The 22259-nt window shown below is 41.8% G+C and overlaps 1 protein-coding gene and 1 pseudogene across 5 annotated transcripts; both read left to right on the forward strand.

Annotated features, from left to right (window-relative positions):
- The first annotated feature begins 1339 nt into the window (after positions 1–1339).
- Positions 1340–14718, forward strand: Zfp418l1 (zinc finger protein 418 like 1). Of its 5 annotated transcripts, none has more exons than XR_015649673.1 (5): positions 1340–1541; positions 2102–2140; positions 4453–4579; positions 9969–14108; positions 14543–14718. XR_015649673.1 is itself a non-coding variant. In XM_087606506.1 (5 exons), exons 1-5 carry the CDS (start codon positions 1446–1448, stop codon positions 13095–13097), a joined length of 2052 nt encoding a protein of 683 aa, XP_087462632.1. In that variant the 5' UTR covers positions 1340–1445; the 3' UTR covers positions 13098–13124. The 5 variants fall into 5 exon arrangements, 4 of the variants coding, with proteins under 4 accessions (XP_087462632.1, XP_087462604.1, XP_087462620.1 ...); XM_087606506.1 differs by lacking the exon at positions 14543–14718 and having other exon boundaries at positions 9969–11632; positions 12972–13124; XM_087606478.1 differs by having other exon boundaries at positions 9969–14718.
- A 4896-nt stretch (positions 14719–19614) lies between these two features.
- On the forward strand, positions 19615–20869 carry LOC148007209 (uncharacterized; annotated as a pseudogene).
- The last annotated feature ends 1390 nt before the right edge of the window (positions 20870–22259 follow it).

Below are 22259 nucleotides of genomic sequence, written 5' to 3' on the forward strand. Positions count from 1 at the left end.
ACTGAGGTACCTTGTATGGAGACAAGATACTCCTTCTCCTAGTTCTGTGATGAGGAGGGTGCCAAGTCCCAGAGAAACAAGTGGCTAGCTGTGGTGCCCATAAGAATACCAGTGTATGCTTGGCCTCTAGGCTCACCCAGTACTTGTTGCTCCTCTAGGCACTTTTCACTCTGCCCCCAACTCTAAACCTCTCCAACCAGGGCCTTCCCTTCCACTCCCCCAATTTCTCTGTCCTCCGCCACAGGATCTCTTGGCTCACTCTTGGCTCTCTTGGTTACCTTGCTCCCACCCCATCCCTGTCTCTGTCTCTTCTCTTCACTTCTTCTCTTGAGCTCCCTATCTCTCTTGGTCTGTCTGGACCTTTCCAGATGCCTCTGTCTGTACTCTCCCTCATATCTACAATAAACACCTTCTCTTCAACCACACCTTGGAGCTATCATGTCTTCATTTTCATTCAGAGGGAAAAGCAAAACAGCCTGAGAGTGAAGTCATGTGTCCTTAAGAACAGTTATAACGTGAACATTTCCAACAAACTTTACTACTGTTTCTCCTATGATACAAAACTTTCTGTAATGTGCCCCGATTGATGGCCCACGCCCTTAATCCAGCACTCCAGAAGCAGGAGGATCTCTATGAGTTAGAGACCAATCTAGTTTACATAGTGAGTTCCAGGCCAGTCAGGCTTATGAAGGGAGACCTTGGCTCAAAACAAAAGAAACCTGATTTGATGATGTTGTCTCTATGTAGTGCTATTTGTTCTTTCCTGCGGTTTTCCCTGAGGTGACATTGTTCTGCCTGGGAACTTCCCCCATTGGAATCCACAGCTGGCTGCCTTATTCAGTTTTTGCTGTATATTTTCAGCTACCAATTTGATGTTTTGGTATTGTCCTTCATATTTATTCTTCAATTTGGCTTACTCTATATTTAACTCACTCATTCTAAATGCAGAGTGGCTTACAAAACCTTTCAAAAGAGGTTTGAAAAGATTTTCCTGTCTGCTGTTTTAACTTTCTAAATTTGCACTAAATTATCTCTATTTAAAACATGCCACACGGTGTGGACTATCTTTCCATAAGTAGAAATATATTCCTTTGCTAAGCATGGTCAGAAATATGAGTACATATATGTTCCCCCAAATAAAATCCCCACTCTATCTTTACTGCAGAAATATTCTGAAACAAATAAAGATCCTTCTGAGGATGGATTATGGGCTGATGTTGTTTCAAGCCTGAGCAATAGGAACTACATTACCCACAATGCCAAGAGCAGAGTGGCAAACTGCTGAGCCACAGAGGGCCATTTCTGCCTGGGAATGTCGGGATACTGGGCGGGACTTCCTGCATTGCGTCCTGTCTTTGGTTTAACTTCCCATGGGTTGGTATTTGGAGGATTCTGAGCTTTAGGATCGCCAAATTATACTCAAGTTAAGAGAGAGCCGGCGCAGGATGAAGGCCAAGAAGACCGTAGGCAGCAGCGGTAGCTGTGTCCGGGCCCCTGCGTTGTCAACAGAGCCGATGGCGGCTGTGAAGCACCTGGCTCAGGTGAGTGCTGCATGCTAGGCGCTCCCCGCCCTAAACATTTGAGTCCCAGAGCCCATTGGAAGACTTAGTTCCTGCATCCAGAACAGTGCCAAGCCCGTGGATGGCGTCCGCATTTCTCATAACTAGTGTGATGAAGCATGGAAGAAGGAGACCAGGAGGAGAGTGCTTGATTGATTTGTGTGGGCAATATCACGTTTGGCCACTTGAACAGGGAGCATTCTAGCCTAAAAATGGCAAGGTGATGGATGTGTATTACCTATGTCTTCACTACCTAGGAGCCAGAGAGACTGAATGGAAGATCAATGCGGCCAGAGGTTATTAAAAATGTCCCAATAGCTGCACAGAGTTAGAGCTGGCTGGAAGGGAATAAAACGAAGCCTCGGGAGAGTTAAGCTTTGTACAACATCCCACAGCCGATATGACTCAGCATTATGCACTAAGGTTTTGAGATCATTTAGATATAAAGGTCATGAAGATCCGGGACTGGACACGGGTCACAGGGAGGCCGAGCTCATGAAATCTTACCATGGTCCTTGATTCTTACAACTTTCTTCCCACAGATTCCCAGATGTACAGAAGCGGGTATGATCTGTACACAGGTGAGTGTGGAATGTTCTAGGAAGCTCACCAGTGTGGCCACGCTTCTTGCCTCCTGTTGGTAGTAGAATTCTTTTTTTTGTGGAGGTTTTTAAGAGTGGAATGTAAAGTTTAGCATGGAGGCATACCTTGGTAGTCTTAACATTTGAGAGGCAAGTTCAAAGCCAGCCTGAGGTACATGGTGAGAAACTAAGAAAGAATGAGTAATTGATTAGATAGCTCAGCTGGTAAAGGTATTTATTACCAAGCCTGAGGACCTAACTCAATCACCAGAACCTACATGGTAAAAGGAGAGAACTGATTCCTGAAAACTGTCCCCCGATTTCTACTTGTACACCTACATACATACACATACACAAACTGAGAGAAAATACATACATACAAGCATACATACAACCAAAACAAGGGAGGCTAAGATTTCAAAACCCAGTAGAGGGAATTCAGTCACACAGATCTAAAAGCTCTGGGGAAATGAAACATAGAGACATTCCAAGTGCCAAAAGCTGCAGTTTGCCCTTGAGTATGGCTCGATTATAAAATAGAATCAACTTTATTTTATTATTTTATTTTATTTTTATTCTTCACTTCTTCATGTTCTGAAGGCCAATTTTTAACTCCTCTGATCAGGTGATACTCCTTCCTGCCTCAGCCTCCTAAATGCTTGTACTATGAGAGTCCGCCATTATGCCCAAAAGGAAGCTGAGCTCGATAGTACTACCAAAAGCAGAAAAGTAACGATGGGAGTTATGACTATGTCTAATGACCGGGCATCTAGCTGGAGGTGTAGACATCATTAGCACACCTGAGTGAGTGGAGGAGCCTATAGGGACCTTGAGAAAATATAGCAGATCTGGTAGGTGGCCAAAGCTTCCATAGGAAGTGTGGAACTCAACTTAAGAAAAGAAAAAAAAACACTTGGAACCACTAAGATTACATAACACAGTTGCTAGTATAAGTGTCTGTAAAATGCACACACACACCACCAGCATTTATAAAGGATTCTTGAAGTGTCTAATGAGGGAAGAGTTTCATTCAAAGCAATTGAGAGCTTAAAGGGCGCCAGTGTTCATCTGGAACGATCAATATATGTGGCAAGGAGGGCTCCTGTAGCTAGACTTTTGGTAGAGTTTTTTAGAGGAAATCTGTGACTGTTGAGGTAGCATTAAATGCCATATGTGTAAAACCAATCTGTCCTCTCCCAAGTTGTGATGGTGGCTGAACAGAGTCAGCCAGCAAGGCATTAAGAAAGGATGGCAGCTGCCTCTGACTCTAGGAAGCTTCAGAAGTTGGGTAGTGATGGATCTTGCCTCCATATATGAAGCTTTCTCTAGATACCTTCTGCTAAGTAATGCAGGAGCCCAAAGAGATGCCTGTGGTATAGACTGTGGAGTTCAAGGTGGCTGTGGGAATGAGCTTTTATAAGAGAGGTAAGGACTAAGAAGAAACACATGGAGATGGAAAATTAGCAGGCCCTGCTTGGATGACCATGTCTTGGTTTTAAGGAGGAACCCAAGGAAAATTGACTAACAAAAGTTATGTCAGCTAGACGAGGTCTTTATCTCTGTCAGTTAAAGAATTAAAGACAGGAAAAGAGCTCAGAGCAGATGGAAGTTGATGGAAAAGCTTTCCAAACTCTTCAAGTACATGGAGGGGGACATTCAGAGCAGAGTACCATTATCTCTAAATGTGTTTGGAATTATCTTGTGTTCAGGGTCACACACACACACACACACACACACACACACACACTGTTTTGGTTAACAGACATTTTGTACCCCTTCGACCATTACAATAGGACTCCCTGACCTGGTTTGTGAGCAAAGAAGCAGCTGTAACGGAGTCCCTTGCCTTAGTGCATGAATAACTGTGGACTGGCTGGGATAAGAGTGGGTACCCCAACTTCTCTCAGTGGTATAACAGGTACAGAAAGACCCCCCACATGCAAAGGGAAATGGGATATATTTCAAAGGAATCAAAAATTACCACCTGTTGCTTCCAGCAATAAGCCACTTTAAAAAAAAAAAAAAACTGGTTTTTAATGTTCAATCGTCTCATGTCCTAAAGGCCTCTGGTCTCAAACGAAGTCTTGATGGCCCTATGTTGTCAAGTCCAAAATGCATAGCTATTCCTCATCCTTCTGTGGGTGCAGAGGGAGGACATAGTGATCTGGGAATAGACTGGCAGGTGTTAGCCTCCATGTGTTAAGCTTTTTATCATCTCAAGAGGAGAGTTGGCAAAGGAAGGATATGTGGGTGAGTAAACTGGGACGCCTAAAGGAGGTTGGTCATTGAGTGACTTGACTTCATCATAACAGGGCTGTGTAACCATTGAGGACGTGACTGTTTACTTCTCCCAGGAAGAGTGGAAGCTCCTGGATGAAGCTCAGAGGCTACTGTATCTTGATGTGATGCTGGAGAATTTTACCCTTATATCCTCACTGGGTAAGGCCCTTGTACTCACCCATGTGTCTTGGTTCCCATCTGTCTCTTTCTACCAGAGCCAGCTCTACCCTTTCCACAGCGAATCTATAGGCCCTGTTGACTCCCCTGCTTTCTTGGCAGGTGTGCAGTTTTAGATGGTGAGCCCTCCTGTCCCAGCCACCATACCTCCACTCTGCCATCATGGAATCTTATCCCTCTGGCTGAGCTGTGTACACTGCCCTAAGCAACCCTAACACAGGACACCCCAGAGCATTCATCAAAATGTCTAGGTAGCAGAAATCCTGCAATCTAGGTGGTAGGTCTGTCTTAGTTTGATAAAGTATCCTGACAAAATCAACATGAAGGATAAACAGTTTATTTAGACTCAACAGTTCCAGGTTATATATAGTCTATCATGACAGAGAAGTCAGAGCATCAACAGTTAGAGAGAACTGGTGACATTACATCCATAGTCAAAAACAGAGAACAATGACTTACTCTTTTTTTAAGAATTATTTATTTTCTTTAATAAATTGTTAATTGCATTTTTATTTACATGTTATGTTATCCCATTTCCAAGTTTCTCTTCCAGCAACCTGTTCTCTCTCTCTCTCACACATACACACACACACACACACACACACACACACACACACACACACACTGTTTCTATGAGGGTGCTCCCTCACCCACCCACCCACTCCCTTCTACCTCACTGTCCTGACATTCCCCTACACTGGGGCATTGAGCCTTCACAGGACCAAGGACCTCTCCTCCTATTGATGCCCAAAAAGGCCATCCTCTGCTACATATGCAGATGGAGCCATGGGTCCATCTCTGTGTTTCCTTAGGATGGTGGTTTAGTCCCTAGCAGCTCTGCTGGGGGCAGTTGGGAGGGTCTGGTTGTTTGATATTGTGTTCTTCTTATGGGGTTGCAAACCCCTTCAGCTACTTCAGTCCTTTCTCTAATTCCTCCACTGGGGACCCTGTTCTCAGTCCAATGGTTGGCTACAAACATCTGCCTCTGTATTTGTCAGGCTCTGCCAGAACCTCTCAGCAGACGGCTATATCAGGCTCCTTTCAGCATGTACTTATTTGGCGTCCACAATATTGTGTCTTTTTTGGTGTCTGTATATGGGATGCATCCCCATGTGGGACAGTCTCTGGATGGCCTTTCAGTCTTTGCTCCATACTTTGTCTCCGTATTTACTCCTGTGAGTATTCTTGAGAACAATGACTTAATGCATGCCATTGCTCAGCTCAGTTTCTCATCTGTAGTCAGTCCAAGACTCTAAGCCCAAGGAATGGTGCTACCTATAGTGGGCAGGTCTCAATTAATATAATCAAGACATTTTCTCACAGGTATGCCAGGAGAGCCATCTCATTCAAGCTTGTGTCAAGTTGACAGTTAACAGTAACTACAGCTTTTAAACTAAAATCACCCCTTCTTCGGCCAGATGACCGTGTTCATATCCGTAATTCCTTTTTCTCCAAGTTCTGCCCTCCTTTAGCTGGTACCTGATAGCTGCCTCTTTCAAGAATTTCATATGTTGTGATGGTTGGTGCTTATGAGGACTATGGACTGTTTGTATAAGATCTTCTATCTAAGCTTCTTTAAAATACTGATCATTTTGTTCCAATCACTTATCTGTGTCTTTAAAGCTTGCATTATCCATTTCTTACATAGTCGAACAACTGGGGCTGTGGGGAAAGTCCTGATTTCTTTCACTAGGTGGACATGTCAAGATGGTCTCAACAGTTGCTTGCTTCTCATGAGTAACAGCTGATACAGGGTATGACATTAAGAATGTTAGATCAGACCAAGAGTCTGCCGTGTGTCTAGGAGTATTATGTAAGTGTGTTGTGTGAAACATTTCCTATTTGCAATTTGAGATGTGAGCCCTCCTGCTCCAGCCACCATACCTCCACTCTGCCATCATGAACTCCTATCCCTCTGGAACTGTAATAAATCCTTCCTTCCCTAAATTGCCTTGGTTTTATCACAGCAATGGTAAGTAACTTTTACAGTAACCAAAAAGAAAGTAGTTCTAAGTTCTAGGTTTGTATAACATCTCTGTCTCACCAAGTAGCAATGGGTCTCCAATAGTTCAGTTTATCCAGAAGGAGTTCAAATAGATCACACAAGTTAAAAGGCTGCTCCCACTTAAGTATGGATTTTTTAAGTATTCTCTGGTGTCTAGTAATATTTTCTTATTCATTTCTGATTTTGTTAATTTGGGTCCTCTTTTAATTAGTTGGGTCAAGGTCTGTGATTCTATGTAGTGTTGTCTTTATTTCTGTTTCATTATTTTCTTTCTGATTATTATTTTTTTTTGCCATCTATTAGATCTTGGTTTGTAGTATTCTTGTTTTTCCAAATTCTTGAGTTGCCTGCATTAAGTCATTTATTTGTGCTCTTCTTTCGCCTTGTTTTAATGTAGGCACTTAGAGCTACACAGTTTCTCCATAGCACACATTTTAATGTGTCCCAGAGGATTTGTGTGTTGCATTTTTATTTTCATTTGGTTCTGGGATTTTTTTTTTTAATTTCTTCTATGGCTTGCCCATCATTCAATAGTATATTTAATCTTATTGGATTCATGCACTTAATGGAGATTTGTTTACTTTTGGTTTTAAATTTTGTTGCTTTATGGCCACATAGGATATGTGGAGTTATTTCTTTCTAGAGGATCTCTTAGACTATAAGATATGGTCTGTGTTAAAGAAGCTTTCATGGGCTGCTGAGTAAAATATGTATATTCTTTTGTTTTTGGAGAAATATCCTGTAGATATATATTAAGTCCATTTGATATATGATGTCACTTAATGCTGATGTTTCTCTCTCCCTCTCTCTTTTTCTAATCTAAATAACTTGTCTATGGAATAAGTGGGCTATTGAAACTGCCTACTATTAGTGGGTGGGTGCTTATCTGTGTCATTAATTCTAGTAATGCACTTTGTATGAAATGGCATATACCAGAGTTTGCTACATACATGTTTAGGACAGTAATGTCTTCCTGGTTAATTGTTCCCTAGAATGGAATGAAGTGTCCTCCTTTATCACTTTAGGTTAGTTTTAGTTTGGCATCTGTTTGCCAGATATTTTTATAGCCACACCTACTTGCTTCCTGGTCCCATTTAATTGGAGTACATTTTTCCAGCCTTTTACTTGAAGGTGCCTATCTTTAAAAACTGAGATGGGTTCATTGTAGACAGCAGAAAGATGATTTGTTGTTGTGGTTGTTGTTGTTGTTGTTGTTGTTGTTGTTGTTGTTGTTGTTGTTGTTGTTTTGCTCCATTCGGCCAGCCTGTGTCTTTTGATTGAAGAATTGAAGCCATTAATATTTAAAGTTATTGAAAGTTGTGCATTGATTGAAGTCATTGCACTATTTGCTGTCTGTGTCTTTTGGCAATGATTGTTCACTCTTCTATTTTAAAATATTGCCACTTTATTATGTTTAGGGGTGATCTGCTAGATGTGAATGCTTTTAGCCTGTTTGTATTGTGGAAAGTTTTTCTCCTTCAGTCATGGAAAATAGTTTTGCTGGGTACAATAATCTCAATTGGCTGTCATGGACTTTTAGAATTTGGACTCTATTGCTCTAAGCTCTTCTGACTTTCACCATTTCCATTGAGAAATCAGCTGTTTTGTTGGCTTTTCCTTTATATGTGACTTGGTGTGTTTCCTCATAGCTCTTATTAGTATTTCTTTGTATTAAATATTAAATGTTTTAACTATTAAATATCATGGGAAGGTTCTTTTCAGGGTGTGTCCATTTGACATTCTGTGTGCTTGTTCTATCTATGACTGTGGTGTCTTTCCTGAGTTTAGGAAAGTTTCTCTCTGGTATTGTCGAAGGCCTTGTCTATGCCATTGACTAGGAATTCCTCTCTTTCATCTTTCTCAAGCACTGGATCTTCTCATAGCATCCCAAAGTTTCTGCATAACCCTTTCCCATGCTTTTAATTTTTTTCCATGATCTTTGTTTGTGTGGTCTAACCCTTCTACTTCAAGGCTTGATAATTCCAGCTTCCACTTCATCCTTCTTGTTTACCCGACTTTTTGTTGAGTCGTCTAGTTGAGTTGTTGAGTTATCTTCAAGACCTGATATTCTGTCTTCTGTTTGATCTGTTCTATGCGTAAAGCTTTCAGTAGTCTTCTAGTTGGTTGCTGGGCTTTTCAATTCTGTCCTCATTCCAGCTTGAGTGTTCTGTCTCTTTACTGAATTCAGATTTCAAATATTTCAAATTTATTTTCAAATATATTTCAGCCGTGTATTTGTATTTTCTTGGGTATCACTCAGGGCTTATTGTTATCCTCTTGAAGTTCAGTTAGGTGTCTGTTCATGTTTTGCTAAACTCCTTGAAATCTTTGATAAAGGTTATGGTTTTGTTTTTGTTTTGTTTGTTTGTTTGTTAGAGAGGGTCTCACTCTGTATCTCTAATTGTCCTGGAATTCAGAATATAGATCAGGGTGACCTCAAACTCTACATGATGCACCCCCACCTGATTATCATTATCCTCTTCAAGTCTGTATCCTGGAATTCATCTAGTTAATTCTCATTAGGAAACATTTCTATCAAAGTAACCTTTACATACAAGAGTGCATACATGTGTGTACACATATAATCATAGTATTTTTCCTACCAATCTTTTCTTTTTAATATTCTCCTATTGTATGTATCTCCGTTTGTATTTATTTTTTAAATTTGAGCTTTTAACTTCCTAAACCTTTGGTCTCTTTAGTTTCCAATGTGTGTGTGTGTGTGTGTGTGTGTGTGTGTGTGTGTGTGTGTGTGTGTGGTGTGTGTCTGTGTGCACATCAAATAAGTGTGGGAGGTAGGGAGGGCTGAAGCCTGCACCTTTTGGATTGATGCTTGCTTGGTGCGTTCCTCATGGTAGGAATAGTCTGTTATAAAACCAAGTGACCTCCCTTTCCAAGATGGCACCTATAAAGGAGGGCCTGGCTATTTGCTCTATAGTCTTTATTCTCATATTCTATAGAAACATTTAAATGATACTCCTTTTTTCCCCCCACCAACCATAGAAATGAAATCCATCAGTGGATAGTTGGATACAAGCAAATGATTGGACACAATCTAGTCTCTCAGACAGAAATCTGCCAGAAAGTTAGATTTGCTCTGAGAGATTAAATTGGTTTATGTCATTTTTTTTTCCCCTCTCCAGCTGACACAGTTTATGCCTTTGCAAAAAAAGCAGCTAAAATCTTGGGCAAATATTTTTCCCTTGCCTCCTACAAATCATACGAGGGTCCAGAAATGAAACTAAGCATATTTAAAAAAAAAATAGCCTCTGCTCGTGGCATTCAAAGGGGGAAATAAATTTAAAGCATGATTGGTGATTCCAGCCGCAGCTGATGTGCTTTTCACTAGGTTCTCTGTCATTTCAGTTTATCGGTATAAAGCAGAGGCTGAAGAAAAAACCTGTGCACGGAGTCTTTCACAAACTGAAGCACCACAAGTCAGGACTCCGAAGCAAGGTCAACTCAGGCAGAAGCCTCATCCCTCTGACATCTGTATCACCGTCCTGAAAGATATCTTGCATCTGAACGATCTACCTGGGCAAAAGCCATATTTGACAGAAGTGTGTACAAAGCCCCAGGACCATAAGCATCACAGAGCCAAGAATTGGTTAAAGAGAGACGTGGACTCCCTTGTGAAGAGCTGTATATTCCATGTGGCAGAGAACCCTTTCATCTGTAGTAAGATTGGAGAGAAATTCCCAGCTATATGGAATCTTCTCCAACCCAAGGACATCCCCAACGGTGAGAAACAAAATAAAATTAAGCGTGGAAAGGCTTTTCACAGTGATAAAAATAATTCTGAATCAGATGAATATAAGAAATCTTCCAGCCCCCAACACAGGCTTCATGAATACCCAGGAGTTTGCAGTACAAAGGGGGGTTTTGAATCTAACAGTTGTGAGCAAGACTTAAACAAGTACTCACCTGCACCATTCCGGATGGACCAGACTGTAAACCGACCATATGAGTGTCATGTCTGTGGAAAATGGTTTGGCCAGAAAGCCACACTTAGAATACACCAGAGACGTCATACCGGAGAAAAACCATATAAGTGTGGTGAATGTGGAAAGTCTTTTTGTCAAATCTCTAAACTAAGTGAACACTGCAGAGTTCATAGTGGAGAAAGACCTTTTGAGTGTCTGAAATGTGGGAAAGCCTTTGTGTGCCATTCTAGTCTTCTGCGGCACCAGAGAACACACACTGGAGAATGGCCGTATGAATGCAGTGACTGTGGGAGACTGTTTAGACAGATTGTCAGCTTGATTACACACCAGAGAACTCACACTACCGAGAAACCTTATAAATGTGGGCAGTGTGAGAAGTCTTTTAGTCACAAAGCCACTCTTACTGTACATCAGAGAGTTCACACTGGGGAAAAGCCCTATCACTATGAAGCATGTGGGAAATCCTTCAGCCAAAGTTCCGGTCTTAATAATCACTCCAAAATTCACACTGGAGAAAAGCCTTATGAGTGTGGAGAATGCGGTCTATGCTTTCGCCAGAGAGCTACCCTCATGAAACACCTGAGAACCCACACTTCAGAAAGGCCTTATGAATGTAGAGAATGTGGTAAGTTTTTTAAACAATATTTCTACCTCATTAAACACCGTAGGATTCACACCACAACAGAATTTTACGAATATGAACAGTGCGTAAAGTCTTATACCCAAAAAGCCACCCTTATAAGACACCAGCGAGTCCACACAGGGGAGAGTCCTTATAAGTGTGAGGAGTGTGGAAAAGCCTTTGAATACAAATCCAGACTTAATCGACATCAAAGAACGCATACTGGTGAAAGGCCTTATGAATGTGCCAAATGTGGGAAATTCTTCAGAGAAAGGTATGATCTTGCTGAACACCAGAAAATTCACACTAAAGCAAAGCCTTACCATTGTGATCAGTGTGGGAAGTGTTTTAGCCGGGGAGCTGACTTGGTTAAACACCAGAGAGTTCACACTGGTGAAAGACCTTATACTTGTGGTGAATGTGGGAAGACCTTCCGCCGATCTACCCACCTTGTTCAACACAGAAGAATTCACACTGGGGAAAAGCCCTATCACTGTGAAGCATGTGGGAAATCCTTCAGCCAAAGTTCCGGTCTTATTAATCACTCCAAAATTCACACTGGAGAAAAGCCTTATAAGTGTGGAGAATGCGGTCTATGCTTTCGCCAGAGAGCTACCCTCATGAAACACCTGAGAACCCACACTTCAGAAAGGCCTTATGAATGTAGAGAATGTGGTAAGTTCTTTAAACAATACTTCTACCTCATTGAACACCGTAGGATTCACACCACAAATGAATTTTACGAGTGTGAACAGTTCGGGAAGTCTTATACCCAAAAAACCACCCTTATCAGACACCAGCGAGTCCACACAGGGGAGAGTCCTTATAAATGTGAGGAGTGTGGAAAAGCCTATGAATACAAATCCAGACTTAATCGACATCAAAGAACGCACACTGGTGAAAGGCCTTATGAATGTGCCAAATGTGGGAAATTCTTCAGAGAAAGGTATGATCTTGCTGAACACCAGAAAATTCACACTAAAGAAAAACCTTACCATTGTGATCAGTGTGGGAAGTGTTTTAGCCGGGGAGCTGACTTGGTTATACACCAGAGAGTTCACACTGATGAAAGGCCTTATACTTGTGGTGAATGTGGGAAGACCTTCCGCCGATCTACCCACCTTGTTCAACACAGAAGAATTCACACTGGGGAAAAGCCCTATCACTGTGAAGCATGTGGGAAATCCTTCAGCCAAAGTTCCGGTCTTATTAATCACTCCAAAATTCACACTGGAGAAAAGCCTTATAAGTGTGGAGAATGCGGTCTATGCTTTCGCCAGAGAGCTACCCTCATGAAACACCTGAGAACCCACACTTCAGAAAGGCCCTGAATGTAGAGAATGTGGTAAGTTTTTTAAACAATATTTCTACCTCATTAAACACCGTAGGATTCACACCACAACAGAATTTTACGAATATGAACAGTGCGTAAAGTCTTATACCCAAAAAGCCACCCTTATAAGACACCAGCGAGTCCACACAGGGGAGAGTCCTTATAAATCTGAGAAGTGTGGAAAAGCCTTTGAATACAAATCCAGACTTAGTCGACATCAAAGAACGCACACTGGTGAAAGGCCTTATGAATGTGCCAAATGTGGGAAATTCTTCAGAGAAAGCTACGATCTTGCTGAACACCAGAAAATTCACACTAAAGCAAAGCCTTACCATTGTGATCAGTGTGGGAAGTGTTTTAGCCGGGGAGCTGACTTGGTTAAACACCAGAGAGTTCACATAGATGAAAGGCCTTATACTTGTGGTGAATGTGGAAAGATCTTCTGGCGAACTACCAACCTTGTTCAACACAGAATTCACACTGGGGAACGGCCATACGAGTGTGACCAGTGTGGGAAATCTTTTAACCAGGTGTCTACCCTCACTCGACATCAGCTACTTCACACTGAAGAAAAACCTTATAAATGTAACAAATGAAGGAAAGTCTGGACAGCCCTCTAGCATCTTCTAACACCAAAAGATAGACCATCACAGCTCCCGGAAGCCAACCCTTGAAAGCACCCTCAGGCCTCCAAGGATATTACATTGTTCACTGTAACAAACTAGAGAGCCTCATAGAGTTCTAGGTCATGTAATTTGTACTAGAGCTAGCCTGCATGTTCCGGACAGTCTGTACCCCTTGCCAGAGTTAAAGAGCTGTCATAATGTCTCATAGACACTGTCTCTGCTCTAGCACCTTGCTCTGAGTGCATATCCACCACCACGACACCCCACCCTTGCAACATGCCGTACTCTCCCCTTTCCTAATAGAAGCCTCAACTTCCTGTGCCTTGCAAATGACCTTGATTTCTTTTTCTCACTGGATATTTCTGGGTCTGTATTTGGCTAAAGGAACATGGTCTGGGATTAGCGGGAGGCTCCAGCAAGGATTATCTTCTCAAGTCCGTCTCACATGATTCGTGTGGCTGTTTACACACTCCAAATCACTAGCCAGGAACTTCCTGCCATGATGTGCAATAATAAAAGACCTTATTTTTTTTCCCCCATGTACTTTTAATCAAGAGTTTCTATTCACAGACTTAGGCGGCCAAAATACTATGGTAGGTCCTCTTTTTGTTTTGTTTAATTATTTTATTTACATTCAAGCCCTTGCCTTCCATCACCTCTCCCTTAAGTCTTCATCCCCCTCCTTTATCTCCTTGCCTCAAGAGAGTGCCTCACCCTTCCCTGGGGCCTCAAGTCTCTCAAGGCGTATCTTCTCCCACTGAAGCCAGACCATGCAGTTCTCTGATATATATGTGCTAGGGGTTGCCTGTTTGGTAGGCCCTGTTTATATAGAAATTGTAACAGTGTTTGGGGTCTTCTTTTAATATTTATTTATTGAATGTACATGTGTGCTCTGTCTTCATGCACACCAGAAGAGGGAGTCAATTCTGAGCCATCATGTAGTTGCTGGAATTGAACTCAGGACCTCCAGAAGATCAGCCAGTGCTCTTAACATCTGAGCCATCTCTCCTTCCCTGGAACAGGTCTTGAGGCTGCACCATTCATGCCTCAGCATGGGTAATGGGAAAGAGTAGCTCTCGTTTATGTTGCTTTCCAAAACCTTTAGTGGAGCAAAGCAGGGTGTTCAGTCCTAGCTTTGTGCTTTTTTTGTTTGTTGTTGGGAGGAAGGTGTTTTGTTTTTAGACTACCCTGAGGTCAGTTGTTGGAACTGCAACATTCAGTGCTCTTAGAATAGCTTTAACTTATCCCATCATTCCCACATGGTCTGACCTGATTATGCCCAAGATTGTCGAAGAGAAACTTTTCCATGAGGCTCATAGAACCAAGTCCATAATTCCAAATGTCACTTGAAAAATTAGGAGAACCAAATAGGAACAATAACTGGTAGATTAATACAGGCTTTGAGGGTTGGAGAGATGGCTCAGCAGTTAAGAGCACCCGACTGCTCTTCCAGAGATCCTGAGTTCAATTCCCAGCAACCACATGGTGGCTCACAACCATCTGTAAAGAGATCCGATGTCCTCTTCTGGTGTATCTGAAGACAGCTACAGTGTACTTATTTATAATAAATGAATAAATCTTTTTAAAAAAATACAGGTTTTGATAATTGAAAGGTGGGGTTTTATATGAGAACATTACCTGGGGATTACTCTAGAGACCACAGATGTTGCATTCTGGAAAATAATTTGCCTGTATCTTGTGTCCTGAAATCTTAACTGAGTCTGAATTCATGCTGTAACTTATAGCCAGATTTACAGTGAGCAACATCAGCAAAACGCCAATCAGAAAGATTCAAAAGCAGGCAGTTTTGCCAGGAACAGAATGTATTGGGAGATACAGAGAAGCCATAGTTACTAATGGGATCACACTGTTAAAAGAAACTAAGTACTTTGTACTAGGGGTGTAGAAAAATAATAATGATACCTTGATGGCTCAGCTGCTCTTCCAGAGATCCTGACTTCCATTCCCAGGAACTGCATGGTGGCTCACAAGCATTTATCAAGGAATCTGATGCCCTCTTCTGATATGTAGGTGTATGTGCAGACAGCACTCATTTATAAATAAATAATTAATTAATTAATTTTTAATTTGTTTTAAAAACTCACTCGTGGAAATTCTTTCCCGGGTCCAGTTACCCCTATATAGGCTACTTGAGCTATGGATCAATGAATCCTGTGTTTCTGCTTGAGTGGGCAGTGCTGGTGGCACTAATATGGTGCTCCTTTTACAGCAGGCAGATTGCTTCTACCGATTCTAGGCATACCCTGAGATGCTAAGTGGTCTGTGACAAGGCCTTAGGGGTAGGCATACTCAAACCTGTAGGATCTCAAGTGATAGTAGCGTGTGATTTCCACAAGAGTTCAAGGACAGCCAGAGCTACCCTGTCCCGAAAAAGAAAAAAACAACAAAACGAACAACAAACAAACAAAAACTAAAGAAACACTCTAAGAACTTGCTAGCAATCTGGTTACAACATCTGTAACCCCACTGATCCCCACAGTTGATTCGGTTAATGTGACTGGCCAGGCGGGTGTTCTCTTCCTCACTGTTCCATATTTCTCCTGAAACTGTGAGCTTGGCCGAAGAGGAACACATTCCCTAGTAGAGAAAGACCAGTATTTGATCAAGAGTATGTGAGTAGCTGCTCTCTCCTGCTAGAACCGCCAAACAAGCACTTGAGGAAATCTTAAGAGGCTGAAGACATGTCTCAGCAGTTAAGTGCCCTTCCAGTGCACCCAAGTTCAGACCCCAGCACCTCGGTCAGACTGCTAACGGCTGATCTTGGCTCCAGGTCTGGAGGATCTGACACCCTCTTCTGGCTTCCTTGAGCACATAGAGAGATAAAAACAAGTATTTTTGAAAGAACGAAATATAAGATCACAAATGCCGTCTTATGGGTAATGCATAGCCATACTAACCGCAATCTGAAAGCTACAGACGACTCCAAATCCAGCCTTTCCCTCAAGAGACCCAGTCCTCATCCAGCCCTACTTAGCCAGTCTACTTTTGTTCATAGAAAGAGATCCTAAGAGACTCAAAAAACTTCAGATTTTTGTTGTCGTTTGGTTCGGTTGGTCTCACTGACGCCATATGAATCAAATAGTTCTAGGTCATTTCTTTTTCTTTTCTTCCCCCTCCCCCCCCACTCTGCATTTTCTGCAGTTACCCAAGTCCAAGAGTCTGAAAGGGCAGGGTCAACCCTAAGTCTAAGGACTATTTGAGGCGACTGCTGGGGTCTTTTGTCACACAGGATTCTAGCCGTTGTTTATCCCAATCCCGCGCTTTTCTTAAACTTTTAACGGCTTCCAGAATCCTGATTTGTCTGCATGAAATTGCCTCTGAAACCAACCGAGGATGTTGAGGAGCTAAGGAAACTACATTACCCACAATTCTTAGCACCGAGCGACAAATGGCTGGACAATGGTTCTTGGAAAGTCCTTTTCCTTGTTCGGGCCGCAAACTAAGGACAACATTTCCCACAGCTCTGCCAAGCTGTCCTTGTAGCTGCTTTGGAGTTATTTCCCGCTCTCAGTGATACAAGAGTGTGGCGTGGGCACCGAGGTGGGCCGAGAGGACAGGCACGGGGTGCAGGTCTATGTTGCCACCACCGTCCAGGGTGAGGGATGCTCGAGCATTTGCAGAGTATGATGCTGCCACAGTGGCATAACCTGCTCAAATAAATGTGGCATACTCCTGAGGAGTAAAACAACTCAAGTGATTCCAGATTTTTAGATTTTTATCAGATGGAAGCTTAACTATTAGGTCTAGATATAAATAATATATCTTATATACTAGATACACACACACACACACACACACACACACATATTTAGGATATCTGAAGTTTTGTCTTGTTTTGTTAAGAATGAGGTGTAAGGGGTTGGGGATTTAGCTCAGTGGTAGAGCACTTGCCTAGCAAGCACAAGGCCCTGGGTTCAGTCCCCAGCTCCGAAAAAAAGAATTAAAAAAAAAAAAAAATGAGGTGTCAATCCTCATATATATACACCCTAATAACCGCATATTTTAAACTTTTTCATCTATTATTATTGTGTGCATGTGTATACAAGCACACCACAGCATGGGTAGGAAAGTCAGAGGAAAACTCTGTGGCATTATCGCCTTCCACCTTTACTTGCATTTCAGAATCAACCCTGAGTCCTCAGACCTGAGCAGCAGATGCCTTTACCCATTGAGCCATCTCATTAGCCGTAGGCTGTATTTTTCAAAAGAAACAGAGAATGAGTTGTTTCAAAGAGCAGTTGTGGACACACCCACTTGAAAGATGGTCCTGCAGATCAAGAACATTAGGGATGATTAAGCTTGAAAAAAAAACCGAAAAGGACTGATGTTTGCTCTGGAGTACAGCCTGACATAGCAGGAATTGGAATCAGCCTTATGTTGCATGAGCTCATCTAACAGCTGGAGTCAAATAATCCTCCTCCTCGCAAGTACTGGAATCAAGCTGCATGAGGGACACTGCAAACAGGTTTTTGGGTAACACAATTAGCATGAGAACACAAGCCATTACATTTGCTTATAGTTTTATCTTTGTCTTTCTACTTCAGTCATTCCAACGTTTCTTCCATTCCAGCAAGCATAACTTGCCCCCTCATCAGTATTTTCTGACACTGATCCATACCTAACACACCCTGTGAACATACATCATTACATAGCACTTCTACCATTTGAATTCACTGGACTGAGACACGCGAAGTGTGTTACAAGTCTACTGTTGTCAAAGGAGCATATCCAGCAGTTATATTGTTGGATTGTCTGAGGAGATATGCTTTTAAAGTATTTGTAAAGATTAGTTGGATGGTGTCTAACTGATAAGGAAGAATGTTCATGGGGTCTGGGTGTTTTTACAGTACCAACAACCATTTTGGTACTGTACAGGCACTGCAGGTCTGCATATTGATTCACATGACTGTCTATCAGGTATATGAAGTACATCTCATCTATTAAAGGCTCAATGTCTTCACCTCAAATTCTGTCAGCATATTCCATTTTTGCCTATGCAATTACTCTGGTTTAATAATTTTCTAGAAAAACAAAGCATAGAAATGCTGTTCTGGGTTTGATGATGGTCTCATAACCTTCACAAAAGGCATAATGATTTAATCATTGCTCAAAACTGATGAACTAATTCCACTCCTCTCCCCGCCCAGTAATCAGTGTGGGGCTGAAATTACAATCTTTCAGTCGGATCTTGGACTTTTCCAGGACTCATCCACAGTGGGGCTTATAAATGGCTCTAGGAACTTGTTAGCACATTAGCATAAGAAGCATTTTAGGATTAACAATGGATGTAACTGGACTATCCAATAAAGAAGCAATAGAGATCATTCACCCTATCTAAGTTATATTTTGTATATGTTCTAACCCTTGAAAGCTGAGTTTTAACTTACTGTAGGCTATTATTGTAATAGTAGTAGTAGAAGTACTAGGAGAAATAGAGTGCTAGTAATAGTTTTTCTTTTGGTGTTGAACCCGACTTTAAACTTACTTAAGAACCACTCCACCACTGAGCTACATAACTCAATACTAACTTTTAAACACGGACTCAGTTGGCTCCATTTTGTGTCTAAGACAATCTAAATTTATTATTTCTTAGAGTGAGACTATCTCATGGGAAAGAGTAATGTTGGTAGAGTTTGGACAGGAGTATGGACTTTTGGTTCAGTGTCATATATATGGAATATATATGATTTTAATGCGTTTTCTGGACTGCTTCCTACCACCACCCCATACAAATTGGTCACTATTATACTAGACATGATAGCACATGGTTTAACTCCAGTACTTGGTAGGCAGAGGCAGATACCTGTGAGTTTGAGGCCAGCCTAGTCTACAGAGTGAGTTCCAGGCCAGCCGGGCCTATATAAAAAAAAATCCTGTCTGAAAACTAATGAACAAACAGCCACTTTTAAGAGAGTGGATGAGAGATTCTTCCTAGCTAGAAGCATTCTTTAGGATGGTAAAACATCATGTATAAAGGAAAATAATAATAAAGCATCATCAATAACCTGAAAGTTATGTTAACATGACTTTCAACGTTTTTCTTCTTTCAGATCATTGGCATGAGTCAAAGTATGAAGAAAATCCTTCTGTACAAAGTATTTATGTAGAAATATTACAAGCCAGAACTCCAAAGGCAAGTCTGCTCAATAGGAAGACTCACCCCAGTGACATATGTGCTCCTGCCTTGACAGATATTTTGCATCTGAATGATCTACCTGGACAAAATCTGTTTTTTGCAGAAACATGTTCAATCCTCCAAGGCCAAGAGCATCACAATGCCAAGAATCCATTAAGGGAGATGTGGACGCTGACTCCTTGAGAAAAACTGCACCCTCCATGACTCAGGAAATCCCTTCACAGAAAGTTAAATTAGAAAGGATTTCTTGGCTAGATGGGACCTTCTCCAGTTCCAAAACAGTCCCAAACATGGGAAGCCTAGTGAAATCACCAAGTCTGTAGAAGCTAATGGCAGAAAAAAATTCACTTTAAATCACAAGAATTCAGAAAACTTTTCAGCCACAAACTCAAGCTTGTTCAGCACCCAAAGGTTTGCACTGGAGAAATGAGTTTTGAGCCTAGCAAATGCCAACAAGCCTTACAAGATAAGTATTCACTAGAGCCATCCCAGAAAGTTCACACTGAAGAAAGACATTATGAGTGTAGTGAATGTGGGAAATCCTTTAGCCAAAAGGTCACACTTACTATAAACCAGACTCTTCACCCTGGAGAAAAACCCATACATATATGGCAAATGTGAGAAGTCTTTCATTCAAAGCTCAAACTTCATTGAACACTGTAGAATTCACAACAGAGAAAGGCCATATGAGTGTGGAGAGTGTGGGAAAGCCTTTGGATGCAAATCCAATCTTGTCCAGCATCAGAGAACTCACACAAGGGAGAGGCCATATGAATGTGACAAATGTGGGAAGTTGTTTAGGAGAAGCTTCAGCCTTGAACACCAGCAAATTCACACCACAGCAAGGCCATACAAATGCAACCAGTGTAAGAAATCCTTTAGTCAAAAAGCCACTCTCACTATACATCAGAGAGTTCACACTGGAGATAGGCTATATAAGTGTGGGAAGTGTGGAAAAGTCCTTCCACCAAAGTCTAACCTTATTGAACACTGCCAAATTCACACTGGATAAAAGCCTTATGAGTGTGGGAAATCCTTTAGCCAAAGAGCTACCCTCATTAGACACCAGCGAGTTCACACTGGAGAGAGGCCGTATGATTGTAGGGAATGTGGTAAATTCTTTAGGCAGAATTTCAGCCTCATCAAACACCATAGAATTCACACTACCACAGAGATTTATAAGTAAGAGGATTGTGGGAAATCCTTTAGCCAAAGAGCCACCCTTAGCAGACACTATCAAGTTCACACAGGAGAAAGGCCTTATGGGTGTGGGGAATGTGGGGAAATTTCGCTTTTGAGTACAAATCCAAACTTGATTGACATCAGAGAACTCACAACGGGGAAAGCCCTATGAGTGTGCTGACAGTGCAAAATTCTTCAGGCAAAGCTACAGTCTTGTTGAACACCAGACAATACACACTAGAGCAAGACCTTATGAGTGTGGCCAGTATGGAAAGTCCTTTAGCTGGAGGGCTGTCTTCATTAAATATTGAGAGTTCACACTGGGGAAAGGCCTTATACATGGGGTGTGAGAAAACCTTTATTTGAAGTACCAGCCATATTCAACATTGCAGAATTCACACCAGGGAACAGCCATATGGCCAGTGTGAGAAATGGTTCAGGCAGTCTGTCCTCATTTAGCACCAGATAGTGCACACTAGAGAAAGGCCTTATGAATGTACCAAATGTGGTAAATCTTTTAGCCAGTGTTCAAGTTTCTCTCAACACCAAAAGTGTCACAGGACAGGGATGATCGGGAAGGCAGCAAATGTGGGAGACTCTGTAACCCTATGTCTAACATAGCTCCTAAAAGTCTGCATTTTAAAAAGATCTTAGTTCGTCTGGTTGGTTGGGTGGTTGGTTGGTTGGTTGGTTGATTGGTTGGTTGATTGGTTGGTTGGTTGAGAGAGGCTCTCCCTATGTAGCTCTGGCTGTCTTTGAAATCACTATGTAGAGCAGGTTAGCCTCAAACTCACAGAGATCCATCTGCCTCTGCTTCCTAAGTGCTGGGATTAAAAGTGAGTGCCACCACACCCAGCTAAGATGAGTTGAACTTTTCAAGCATGCCATCTGGAAACATTTAAACCTCATCATAAACATCTGAAGGGGTAAAGTGCCCATGCCTCCCAGGCAGGTGTGATATAGATAGAAGCTGCCCTTCAGAGTTCTCCAAGGTCTTCCTTGCCAAAATTCAGTTATTGGGAGTGATGCCCTTGAAACCTTCCATAATTGATGTTAATAGTATGGTTACAGTTAAGTATGACAGGGTTCATGGAAAATCCCCAGCCAGCTGCAGAAGACTAATACAAATCTGGTGGTCAGGATGAATAATGATATGATAAAGTTGTGACCTTACTGAGAAATACATCTGACGTCAAGATACCCAATGTGATGACCTGTAACCTTTCTGAAAAACCAACATCTTGCTGACCAATAGATATGACAAACCTATACTTTTCTGAAAAACCAACATCCTGTTGATATCAGCTGACAACACGAATACTGTGTCCTTGGCCTGCATAAATGTTTCATACTTCCTCCCTCCCTCTGTTACCCCTATTATGGTATAAATTCAGCCTTGGGAAAAAATAAAATTGTCGCCTTGATCAGACTCTTGTCTTGGCGTCCTTCTTTGCATCTCTTGTCCCCCATTGTCTTGCAGGTACCCTCAGCACCCTCGTTGACATTCACCACATCCTTTCATTGCTAGCTTCCCACCTTAGCACCTTCATCACAGACATACATGTACCTCTGGCATGCTTGCATTGTTGGGGTGACATATTTCCCTTTTCTCACTGAATATGTGTGAGTCTGTAATTTGGATCCTAGGCAAGAGGCTTGTGGGGAAAGGCTTACCTTCCTTTAAATTCTTACCCTCTGTACTTGAGATTGACTCCAGGCACTATTCGGACTAAATATGCATGGATCTAATTAATACACACTTCAACTCACTCACCAGTAGCTTCCTGTGTCAC

Source organism: Rattus norvegicus, chromosome 1, assembly GCF_021556685.1.
Source record: "Rattus norvegicus strain SHRSP/BbbUtx chromosome 1, alternate assembly SHRSP_T2T, whole genome shotgun sequence".
NCBI classification, from domain to species: Eukaryota; Metazoa; Chordata; class Mammalia; order Rodentia; family Muridae; genus Rattus; species Rattus norvegicus.

Excerpts from the sequence above, each read along its gene's own strand:
- Zfp418l1 (XM_087606478.1), top strand. The coding sequence starts at position 1,446 with ATGAAGGCCAAGAAGACCGTAGGCAGCAGCGGTAGCTGTGTCCGGGCC. Across the intron at positions 2,141-4,452 it reads CGGGTATGATCTGTACACAG|GGCTGTGTAACCATTGAGGA; the intron begins GTGAGTGTGGAA and ends TCATCATAACAG. Across the intron at positions 4,580-9,968 it reads TACCCTTATATCCTCACTGG|TTTATCGGTATAAAGCAGAG; the intron begins GTAAGGCCCTTG and ends CTGTCATTTCAG.